General features: G+C 43.4%; 1 protein-coding gene across 2 annotated transcripts in view; it reads right to left on the minus strand.

Moving 5' to 3' along the window:
* Window positions 1-13026, minus strand: part of LOC133343828 (chromatin complexes subunit BAP18-like) — a 36574-nt gene that overhangs the window by 21916 nt on the left and 1632 nt on the right. For both annotated transcript variants that reach the window (XM_061553732.1, XM_061553723.1), the window contains exon 2: window positions 11466-11560. In XM_061553732.1, coding sequence (XP_061409716.1) covers window positions 11466-11560 — 95 coding nt within the window. The remainder of the gene's footprint in view (window positions 1-11465; window positions 11561-13026) is intronic.

A 13026-nucleotide genomic window follows, 5' to 3' on the forward strand; every position in this document is an offset into this window, starting at 1 on the left:
GACTCTCAGATTATAACAGGTAAAAATTCTCACACTTACACAGCCACCTCCGCGCACCGACCTAGAGCTTACGGCTCTGCGATCCTCCATTAACATGCTAATCTCTCACATTAACATAGCCACCTCAGCGCGCTCGCCGTGGAGGCCGCTCACCGATATTACATTAACATGCTAATTTTTAATTGGCAGTCCTTTAATTGGTGGAAAACCCACCAACGTCGCGGTCGCCATGCTGCTGACATTTGGGCTACGCCCATTTCAAACCTTTATAAACAGTTTTCCTTTAAGTAGCTAACCCCCTGTTCCTGATGACGACTGCTTTTGTTGCGATCGAAACGTCGTAGTTTTTTGTTATTTTCTTTGAACCTACTTACGTGACTTTACCGCAAGACCCAATGAATATATATAGCCTACAATGGCTAGGCACAATGGGAACTAAAATTTATTGTTTTTTTCCTCCAGATGGTGATTAATAGTATGCAATGACGTTGATTGGTAGGGAAATCTTTCCTCAACTCTACTTACTCCCTTGGTTGCTTGGCCTCTACATTATTCTGTTCCCTACAAACCTTTGCGTACAATTTATATGCGTGTGCTAAGAGGTTAATGGGTATTTAGTTCTTCAAGTGTGTTTTACTACACTGTGAATTAAATCGGAATCGTGACAATTAATCAAATATTAGAGTGGACGAACTGTGACGTCCACGTGATCAAATAACTGTTACATTGAGTGAAACAATGCATGTACATATGGAACGTAGGAATATAATATTTATGTTTATTCACATCGGTGTCGAAGTGTCAAAGGCAAGGGTAACATTTATTATAGGTTTTAACCATTTACCCAAAGACTTCAGACTCACACACCCAAGACAGCCTCAGGGCCAAGTCAGTTGTTTTCTTACCTTTGAGTCATCTCAAGTGTCTCAAAACTCAAAACAGAAGCATGCACGCACGCATATCAATTCTCATACGCACAAACAACACACATACGCACTACGTGGCTCCGTTGAACAGAGCTAGGAGCAACAACGAGAAGAAGTATTAATGAAGCACTGAGTGCTGTCATCAATACAACCAAAACGACCGCCGGCAAACTTGGCAGTTCATGGGCTGCCAAATGCCCGAAACATTACTCAGCCTTTAAAAAATACAGGTAGTCCTCTACTTACGATTGAGATGCGTTACGACGACCCCATCGTAAGTCAAAAATATCGTAAGTCGAAGATGGCCTAGCCTACCCAGGAGTCTTAAATAATGGTGATAATTTACCAAACAGAGCAATTTACAGTACTGTATAAACTATATACTGTGTTTATTTATTAATTACAATACTGTATTGCACAGTAAAATGTAAACTAAAAAACACAAGGTAAATTCTTAGCCTACCTATATGAACTGAAATTTAATAGAAAGGCGGGAGATGCGTACATCCCGGCAGCGTCCCAACGTACAGTGTCGTACCTCGTACGCTGCTGCGTTTGCGCGAAATTTAAATATTTTACAATTTTGTCGTGTCGCTATCTCCATCGTAAGATCGAAATATCCTAAGTCGGACCATCGTAACTCAGGGACTATCTGTATATATTCTGCCATAAAAATGTTATTAAAACGATAGCTGGGGCGATTAGTCGGTGAATTCACTTCAAGGACTACTTTTCTTATCATCAACTACTCGGACCCGTTTAACCATTTGTCAGCCACCCCGACATATTCCATTTCAAAAAGGGCAGGAAAAACCCCCCTCTCCTGCCTGACAAGCCACATGTGACGCGGCTCGTGATGCTGGTGTTATCACCAAGCTACGCCCATCACCTCACATCCAACGGCACACACGGAAACGGAGGTGGAACTTTTTCCCCAAAATATTTTCGTGTTATTTGAAGAAATCAAAACCAGTCATTGGTAAAGTAACCAATTACTTTCATCAAAAAGCCCAGCTCTTCTTTTGATCCAATATGTCAATTCATAGAGCAATTAAGTGTCATGAAATATAATGATATGTAATATATGTGCTTTTATATAATACTAATAATAGTAATTATCTAAGTTAAGTAGGTCGTTCACAAACTGCCCTAGGAGCCCAGCAACTCGAGGTAAATTCACAGCCGTGGCTAACACCATGGTTGCGTGATATCCGAGTCCTCCCACCTTCACCAACGTACGCTGACCAACGTTCATCCAGCAGTGGAGAGCAAAGGTCTGTACATTATTGCAATAGTCTATATTATAAGAATATCAATTGTCTGTCCTCAAGTCAGTCTGTCAGTCACAGCAATTAAAGTACTCAAGGGCTCATTCTGACCATAAGAAAATATGGACGAGCTGTGTACATAGCTGTATGTATGACCTATAAGCTCTAAACCAGGTAAAATAAATTCTAACCAACACAGTTTGCCGCGCTAAACTTGTGAGCTTGTAGAACACTCTAAATCCCCTTCCAATTCCTATAATTTTTTGAGTTTCAAAGCAGTGTTGTCAGGGATTGTAGTTGGTAAAATGATCCACCCTTGTTACTGGACACGGTGGTGCCAGCTTGTACAGGAATAACAATCCTAGCCGGCCACGTGGCACCGCTGTTAAAGAGTGTGTGACAATCAGAGCATTGCCAGTTCATGGTCCTGTGATGCAACAACCACCCATCTCACTCCCACATCGCTCAGTCTCCACAGGGTTGTGCTCTCCTGGACGTGTTCCCTCCATTGGTTGCAATTCTATCGCGAGTCGACCACTGGCCACCATCCCTTTTGGCGAAGTTTCCTGCCCACTTCGTGTTCTGTACAGTCAATGTGATGTCTATTCTTAGGTTTTTTCGGTAAAGTCACTTTACCGAAAAAACCTAAGAATATGAATCCTTGCAGTCATGAAAGCTTCAAATCTAGAATTAATGTGATGTCTCTAAATGTGTATATGTTCTTTGTTCTATGGGTTCCTTTTTCGGTCAAGCGTACACCCCCCTCCACGTTCCTTTGCACACTTTTGAGCTCTTGTTTCAATTTCTTCGTCTATGTCCGTGACACGTGGATCAAAAACATTGGCAACAATTTTGCACATAGGCCTTATATTTATTTTAAAATGCATCACTCATTTCTATCAATTCATTGAGTAATATCGATTCTAAAGATGTGTATGCAATTGTGGGTCTGAGAAGGAATGACTTATTTTCTAATTATACACATATATGCAATACCTTATCCTATTACCAAATCACCCGGAATACGCCTTAATCTGGTCAACCTATATGGTGTGATACTCTTTGGTACTCTTTGCTTCTTTCGGTAAAGTCACCTTGTGAATGAGATATGTAGATGACACTTTCGTCATTTGGCCACATGGCCTGCCAGAATTTAACCAATTTCTCAACCACATTAATTCCGTACACCCATCCATCAAATTCACCATGGAAGTGGAGAAGGATGGTAAGCTACCATTCCTGGATGTTTTGTTTGAGAAGAGGCATGACGGCTCGTTGGGACATTGTCTACAGCAAAGCCACCCACACAGATTCCTATCCGAAACCTGATTCCCACCACCACCCGGCACAGAATAATTCCCTCATCAAAACACTACACCATAGGGTCCACTGCATTTCTCACCAACACCACCGAGCCAGTGAACTGGAACACGTACACCAGGCCCTCAAGATAAATGGGTACTCGGACTGCATTTTTTGCAAAGCTGTTGCTCCAACCATGGAGAAACAACTCCCTGAGATGCCGATCAAAACCATCACGTTGCCATACATAGCAGGTGTTTCCAAAAAGATTTCCAAACACAAGATCCAGGTCCGATTCAATACAGTACACAAAATCCATGATCTAATCCCATCTGTGAAGGATATCATTCCTGACATGCAATATCCTGGAGTCTACAAACTTTGCACCTGTGGTGGCTGTTACATTGGGGAAACGAAACGACATATCTCGGATCGTGTTCGCGATCACAAGGCAGATCTGAAACACGGCAGAACTAATACCTCCGCCGTGGCCTACCATTGCTATAACGCTGTGGGCTCTCATGATATTGTTTTTTCCGAGAAGGTACTCTGCAAACCTTCGGGCTACTATCAAAGGTTTGTTCATGAAGCCATCCAGATATATAAACATAGACATAACTTCAACCAAGAAGATGGATACAAATTGAGCAATCATTGGAAGGATGTTATTAACCAGGTAAAACCTTAACTGCTTCATAGTTTGCCTTCATATCCGCATCTCAAGTTTCTTCAGCCTCCTACCCCTAGCCCCGCTCACTTCCCAGCCCCGGCATTTTATCGTGCTCGGAGCTTCTAGCACTCCACTCCCCCTACCCCACACCCCCACCCTCTCTATCTCTCCTCCCTGGCTCCTCCCCCCTCTCTTACCTATATAGCCTCTTGTTACAAGCAGCCCTTTTGCCCACTTCAGCAATTGTTTCTTGCTGTGGTTGTCCCAACTGTTGACGGACGCTTGTGTTGCGCCCGAAACGTCGTAATTTAATTTATTTTATACCTACGTGACTTTACCGAAAGAACCAAAGAGTATGGATCCCTGCAGTCACGAAAACTTCAAATCTAGATTATATGGTGTGATATTATATGGTGTTTTGATGGATGACAACTCTACATTAATTAACTTTCATAAGGCTGCGGCGCTCTGTGGAGGGCAGCGGAGGGCAGCGCAGTAACATCCATTGTTACTCTGTACTTCTATGCCTCAACGTTTAGATCTTTTTTCCGATTTAGGAAGTTACTGCAGCTATGCATTTTTAAATCTGTGATTGAAAACGAATTTCTTTATAATCCGCTTTTTGTATTTAGTTTGTTGTCCTTCCCCCGCACCCCCGATTCACACGGTTGGCTATGTATGGTGGCTGTTGTAGAAATTTATGATAATTGAGCACAGCACATCAAGGAGGCGATGTAGTCAGCACCACACATACGTCTCCAACAAAAACAGCTGTCATTCTCCACTAAGTGGCTGGGACGTCACCGAAGCGATTTTGCCAAGTAACCCAGACAATCAATGTCTGTTGACGCACACACACAATGTTTCTCTACCTATACACAGAGACGTGCACAATAGGTGCTTCTCTTCCAATGCCACCCACGACTCTCCTGCAAGTCACCTCACACCACCAGTAAACGCAGCGCACTCATGACCACGGCTGCCAAGCAACACCAATACCTGAATCTTACTGCCATCTACAGGAGACCGGGAAACGTGTTTTCGCCGACAACTGCACCTCCGATTAGCACGGTTGGCTACGTAGTGTGAAAGAAGTTCAAACATCTACATACGTATCCTTACAATTTACCAGGTTAACTAAAAAAAATGAAGCTTCATTCGTATCAGAGAGCAATGTTGTGGACGCGCATAACGAGGCCACTGTTGTGCTTTATTTAGGTTGACTCCGCCTTAAACACCTCGGGGCCACCGTTTTTCTTACTTACGTCAGGTGGAGCTTTGCTGTGATCCATGAAGAAATTTACTCGAATACAAACATCTGACCGTTTCGAGTAAATTATGTTAATTGACATATATGAAACCTCTTCTTGGTTCTTTCGGTAAAGTCACGTAGAAGGGAAACAATAAATTATGTTTCGATTTAAAGCTTTCGTGACTGCAGGGATTCATATTCTTGGTTCTTTCGATAAAGTCACGTAGAAGGGAAATAATAAAAAAATACAAATATAAATTCACAGCAAGAAAATTTCAAATGTCAAATTCTTGCTGTGGATTTCACACCTGATGATGATTTCTTGTGTTGCAGTCGAAACGTCGTAAGAATTTTTATTGTTTTATATTTTTATTATTTTATTATTTCCCTTCTACGTGACTTTACCGAAAGAACCAAGAATATGAATCCCTGCAGTCACGAAAGCTTTAAATCGAAATATATCAAACCTGACAAGGCACGCGAGAGGGCGGTGTGGCCAGAATGCCACAGAGCCACATTTGTCTCACCAGTCATGACATTTACACACTGCTCCAGGAACACATTTAAGGCTGAAATTACCTAGCGGAGGGTCAGCAACAGTTCAACCATCACCCAGGATTAATAGTGGCTGTGGCCGAGAATCGAACCGAGATCGTCCGATTCCCAGCGCAGCACGCCACGACACCCCACTCACCATTTACACACGTGCACACCGTTTAGCCTTATAGACCATATGCGCAAATGTTGCTAGACAGCACCTATTGAAACCGGCACTGCACACAAAAGGGAGGTGTGGCCAGCACGACGCACACCCGTCTGCCTTTGTCTTCAACAACACCAATGTACACGACAGGTGTGCCACAGCCAGGCAATCAAGCCTAGGTCATTAGGATCACAGCAGTGTGTTAACCATGGTGGCACTGCTACCAACAAAGGTCCTGAAACTGTATAGTCAAGTGCTGTGAGCTCCTATCAATGGTGCCAAGGCACAGGGAGTGGATGTGGCCAGCACAAGCCCAGCCGCCTTTGTCTCCTCAGTACTGATGTTTACACGTGACACCAGGTATTCATTAGGGAATGAGGGTAGGCCCAGGCCCAATTTATGTATCACGCACCACAAATGTTTACCATGACCAGGAATCAAACTCAGACAATCCCCCATATCGCTTTACGGACTGTTGGTGAAAGTGCCAGAATGGCATATGAGGAGGTGATGTGATCACACATACCCAGTTGTCCTTGATGTTTTATATACCACACAGGTACTAATTTATGGCCGAGTCGACCTAGGTGAGGCCTAGCACTGGCTTTGATATCGCTCACCACCTTTGCTGCTGACGTTTACTGGCTGCGAATCGAACTCACACCCAATGACACATACAGCACACAAAGAGAAGACGACAATGCGACATGCAGCGGTATATCAGTGCAATAAAGTCACGGCCGTATACTCGTGAGCAGCTGTTCCACTGATCTGGTCAATTGGTTCCATAGCACAGTGAGCTAATTGCGCCACCACTCTCAAAGACAGACACAAAGATAAAGACCTCCCGTATAACCACACAGGACGGTTGGGTGCAAGTGCTGGGATCAAGCGCCTATGACGGCCGGCACCATGGACGAGCAGGCGGTGGGACCACCGCCACAGACACAAACACAAAGAGAATCTACACAATGCGACGCAGTGGCACATCCCGTGCGACAATGTCACAGCCGCGCACGTGAGCATCTGTTGTTCTGTTCCGCAGGCAGTGCAGCGCAAGCCACCTGCGCGAGTAGTAGCGCTCGGTGCAATGCCCTGGCAGGGCGCGTGGCGCGGCTGTCAACATGTTTACAGTGGCGCCGGCTCAACGACCGCCACCTGTGAGGCCGCGTCACTCTGCGACCACAGCCCTGGGCGTCGTGGGGTTAACAATACACATAAATATCTCCACGACAATTGCCACAAACATAAGAGACGTCGCTTTATCGAGCCATCAAAAAATTACTCTTTGCGCTAGCGATACACGCATCGACCTACACGCGTGCGTCAGAATCGATGGTGCGTTGATCTGTCTGCGCTGTATGTGGAATCAAAGTGTGTCACACCGAGCAGGCAGGTGTGGTGCATTGCTCTTCCTTGCATACTGCCCTGAGCCATTGGTGGAAATGTCACGTTACTATGGCAGGACCACCTCTGATTTAATAACTCGGAATGCGCCCGATCTAGTCAAGACACTCAAATGCTAAGTGGGTTTGGGCCTGCTTACGTGTTTTTATGGGCGACCTCCTTGTACAAAACAGGTTGTTGTAAGCAGCTGCGTGGCCGTGCTGTGGGTGGGCAATAGAAGGCAGTGAAGAAATCTTCTTGTTTCTTTCGGTAAAGTCACGTAGAAGGGAAGTAATAAAATAATAAAAATAAAACATAATAAAACAATTCTCACGACGTTTCGGCTACAACGCAAGCAGCCGTCTTCAGGTGAAGAATGAGACACTACCAAACTAGGAGCTTATATATAAGCTGCATTGGGGGTTGAAGAGCGCCTTAACAAAAAGAATGTGCATGTGAAGAGGGATTTAGCATATTCATGGAAAATGCGTAGGCGTTGGGCGGGGGGGTGTCAAAGTCATATTATGCCCATGCATTATGCAGGATCAGCAGCAACCAAGGGGGGTGCAGGGATTAGCAGTAACAAAGGAAAGGAATGTTAATGATATGTAGCTGCAGTTACTCAACAACACGTAGAAAACTAAAGTATAAACTACATAAAAAACTAAAGTATAAACTGCATCGCACCATCAGTATACTTACTATACTCTATAATAAGCTGAGTTACTAACAGCAAGTAATACATTACAATTTTACCTCGTAAAAATTCTATAATATGCTTCCATCTAAACCTTATTCTCTTACATCACACGAGCATATACCGTACTATATACTGCCATAGATAAACCCAACATTAAATTATATACTGTATTGCTGTAAACCAACCTATATCTTATACATTTAATATCACACTATGTATTATTCTACACACCCTAATGTGTATCGAAATGGTTTATTACGTCCTTCCAATGATTGCTGAGCCAGAATCCATCTTCTCGGTTAAAGTTGTCTCTGTGTTTGTATATGTGGATCGCCTCATGAACGAATCTCTCATGATAGCCAGATGGCTTGCAGAGAACCTCTGTCTTGGAGAAGTCAATATCATGTGAGCCCACTGAGTTGTAACAGTGATCTGCCACGGCTGAGGTGTTAGTCCTACCGTGTTTCAGGTCAGCTTTATGTTCACGGATGCGGTCCGAGACATGTCGTTTGGTTTCCCCAATGTAACTGCTACCACAGAGGCAACTTAGTTTGTAGACGCCAGGGTACTGTATGTCTGGAACCACATCTTTTACAGACGGTACCAGATCACGGATTTTATGTACTGTGTTGAATCGGACCTGGATCTTGTGTTTAATCAGGATTTTGGAGATCTTTTTTGTGACCCCAGCAATGTAGGGTAAGGTGATGGTCTTGAAAGGCTCCTCAACAGGATCCTTCTTGATGGTTGGAGTGATGGCTTTGCGGATTGTATAGTCGGAGTAACCATTTGCCTTAAGAGCTTGGCGTACGTGTTTGAGTTCACTGGAAATGTGTTCATGGTCGGAGATGCAGTGAAGAAAGTCTATTGTTGGACCATACTATAATGGTCCAGCATCTTTGCTTCCCGCACCTCCACCAACCCGCACTGACCAAATAATCCACAGGACTTGTGGAGGCCCTCTCAACGAGCAGTGCATAGACAAGGGGCTGATACATGTAACAACGTGTACATGGGATTGAACTCATGGGGGCGATGTGACCAGGGCAGGCTTCTATTGGGGTGGGGGGGGGAGTCAGGGGTAGGTGTTGGGGGAGGCTCAATTGTGGCAAATTAAGTGGGGCTACAATAACTGCGTGGTTTCCAGTCAAATTATACACACGCGTTTGTCAACATGGCCTTGGGAAAGGAACGGCATGGATTTATAATGAGAGTCTAGGCATTATGAGTCTTACAGTGGCATTCAAACACCACGTAATTTGGCATATGGATTAAGATTTACATTTGCAGTTCCTTTGTCAATTCACTGCTGGATAAACACCTTCCGCACACCTCCTCGGGCATGTGAGGTTGCGTGACGTACTTCACAATGCTGGTCAAAGCAGGCTGAAGGGGAAGACTCGGGACTGGTTCACATATCACTCCCCACAGACATTGTCCATGACCAAGCATCAAACGTCATCGGTTTCGTGGCTCAGTAAGCACTAAGTGCACTTTACCACTGCTCCAGTCTTTGTATTCATAGTGTTGGATTCCGACTTAAACTATGAGACATACCCAAAATTTAATGCCTGCACTTCTTTCTCAAAGACTTCTCATTGTTCCCTTCAAATGATTTACCACTCGTTTTTAAGACGCTAAATCAATTCCAAGTGTGTCGTCTGAGAATGTGTAGATGTCCAAACGGCAGAAATCTTCACCAACACGACAATGGCGGCGAAACGTGAGCCTAAGAACTATGATTTGAGCAGTATCTTTTTTTCACAAAATGATTTTACATTTCATGATACAACGATATCAGATTTCCTTTACTTTGTCATTGTAATTCACATTTTTATCATGATTGTGTTGTTACTTGGTGCTCTTCCACTAAAAATAGATATTTCTTCAAAGTAATTAGAAGGCAGTTAACGCAAAATAGATTTTGCCACAAGTCTTCTCTTAATGATCGATGGCTTGTGCATCAGATCTTATTTATTCACGATGTACTTACAAAAAAATCAGCAGACTACCTGCTGGATCTCCTCACTGTTTCGAAGAACAAATGTGACCTAAGGTCTTCGCTCATTTACCAGCTTCACATTCCTTAGTGCCGTACAAATACTGGAGGAGGGGCCTTTTCTATCGATGCCCCCAGGGGGTCTGGAATGCTATCGCCAATAAACTGCAAGTTGGATCACTACCTATGAGATCTTCACTAAAAACTGCTCTAGAGGAATTGTACACACCTAGCTGCCACTGCTATTCAGAATGGCCTGAAATCAAATGTATCATTCCGGATGACCGCTGAAAAGTATGATCTTGAGTTTTCATTGTGGTGTGCTGATCTTTAAAGGTGTATTGAGAAATTTTGATTCTGCTACTGATACTCCTGCTGTTATGGAGTGACTCATGCAGCCAGCTATGGCTGCGGGGTTTGGTCGTACATGTTATGTATATCGTTTGTTGTTGGATTTGAATCACAGTTCCTATGATCACTGTTCCATTGTTTTTGTGGCTTTATTTTGGTGATTTTGAGGACGGTTTAGTCTGGCCATGTTTGTTTGTTGTAGTACAGAGTTAGCCTGATAACTTTAATCTACATTGTCTTATGGTTGTTATTGTTTGACTTGCATCCCACTGGGATTTTTGCACATAGCATTGAAATGCGGTGTTTTTTTCTGGAAGACTGCTGTTTTTTCCAGTATTTTTCTGTTGCGTGTAGTCACTTTAAGATGTTTCTTGTTCATGTTTTTGTTTCGTTGCGGTTGCACCCGAGTCAAGAGTCGCATGGCTCACAGGGTTATACCTCATAAATGAAACTTTCTAAGGATCATAACTCTCTAGTAATAACTCGTCAAAAAAACACCGTGCTATCAATTTATCCAGAAATCTTTTACAAAACACTACTTTGTTCAGGATACAATGAATAATATTTTTTTCATTAAGGCTAATTATTATATTGTGGTGAATCTGTGCATTGCGCGTAGGATTTTGGGCAAGACTAAAAGGGAGACAAAGAATTAAATATCTAGATAACACAATGAGGCAGTTTGGTGCACAAGAAGAGCCCAATTACATGTTACAAGAGACACGAAAATCTGAAGGTACAAGAATTTAGACCCCACATTGGAGGTGACAAGATGATGACTAATGGATGGTGAAGTTGATGATGATGATTTTTGATGTTTATAATACTAAAATAACAATGATGAATCATGATGGCCACGGAATGACTGACGATGACCATGAAAAATCAAGGCGAGTGGGTCTCCTTACCCAGAAGGCGATGTGTCTGCCACGGGGTGCAGCTGCATGGTGAGTTCGCCCAACTTGGAGAACGCCGCTCCTGCCGCTGAGAATATCTCACCGACCTGCCGTGGGCGGGTGGGATACGGCACACGCAGGGCAGAGGATGACAGGGGAACAAGTGGGAGGAAGCCGGTGGTGACAGGGTTTGTTTGGAATCAATCATGGAACATTTAAGTCATCATCATATATAAGAAAAGCTGTACCGGGATGTTCCTGAACTGGCCCGGCATGTTTCTTGTACTAACGCTTCATGATGAAAGCATTTTTTATTTCTACAAAAAAGGTTTAAGATATGCTTGGGGTAAATTATGCTATCCCAAGCTAACATTTATTATTCTGTAGTATCCCATCTTGACTCCATGAAATCAGGACATTTGTTTAGGACAGCTTGAGTGCAGGGGGCCTGAATTGGGTCAGCCCGGCGAATATGCAGCGCCAGCTTGCTTCAAAGTGGCCATGAGAGCATGGCCATCACCTTCAGAACAATGGAAATCGAGCTCTCTTAATAGTAGCAAATATTATTCCAATATCGCCATTGCATCAAGCACAAGACAAAACATAATATACGTACAGAACTATTGGAGATAAGTACATCACCTCATGTTGGATAATGACATGTGAAACAATACACCACAAAACGTCTTCTAAGGTTCCTTCAAGTGAGCTAGTTTATTCAGTAGGCACACACCACGTGCCACAACACAAACACAATAGAACACCACATTTTTATATGATGGGTTTTGTGCAGTCATTGGAGACGATCCTTAAACCATCAATTCTACTACGCTAAAGAGCCTGGTTTTTTTTCAATTGTGTCCGAAAGGATTTGAACCCAAGATCGTAACCGTGTCAGCTCAGTCCTCATATCCTTGAGCCAGCTACCACGTCGGCCAACCAGGATAGTTTTAATTTAATACAAAGTCTGTAGACCATAAAAGGTAACATGACCTAAAATCGTACAAATATTCAAGAATATTTATTCAAGAAAATTTGTGCTCTGCTGCCATCTCCTGGCCACGTCGCGGGATTGAACTCGACAAACCTCCGTGATTCACCAACCCTGGCCTCCAAAGCCCTGGGGGTAACCGGCATGCTCCACCACACGCAATTCAAAGGAAAAGCTGTTCTCCACACTCCTTCCTTACATATGATTGAGCCGTATTTGCGATCTGCTGCCAATGCATTTCTACCCATATTCACTTACATCTGGCGAGGAGGCGCAGTGGCTGGAGCAGTGGTTCTCAACATTTTTTGGCCACTGTGAAAACCACAGCAAGAAAATTTGGTTTTCACACCTGATGACGATTGCTTGTGTTGCAATCGAAACGTCGTGAGATTTGTATTGTTTTATTTTTATTATTTCCCTTCTACGTGACTTTACCAAATGGAATTAAAATTTATCGTGGTTATTTTTTATTAACCGATTCATACGCGAGCATCCACCAATGCCTACTCACGTATAATATAATTTCACAACATGTATTACCCCCCTGGGACATTGATTGGCACGTCCCACTCCAGTGAGTCC

This window comes from Lethenteron reissneri, chromosome 2 (genome assembly GCF_015708825.2).
Source record: "Lethenteron reissneri isolate LAM-NWPU_2019-01 chromosome 2, ASM1570882v1, whole genome shotgun sequence".
Lineage (NCBI taxonomy): Eukaryota > Metazoa > Chordata > Hyperoartia > Petromyzontiformes > Petromyzontidae > Lethenteron > Lethenteron reissneri.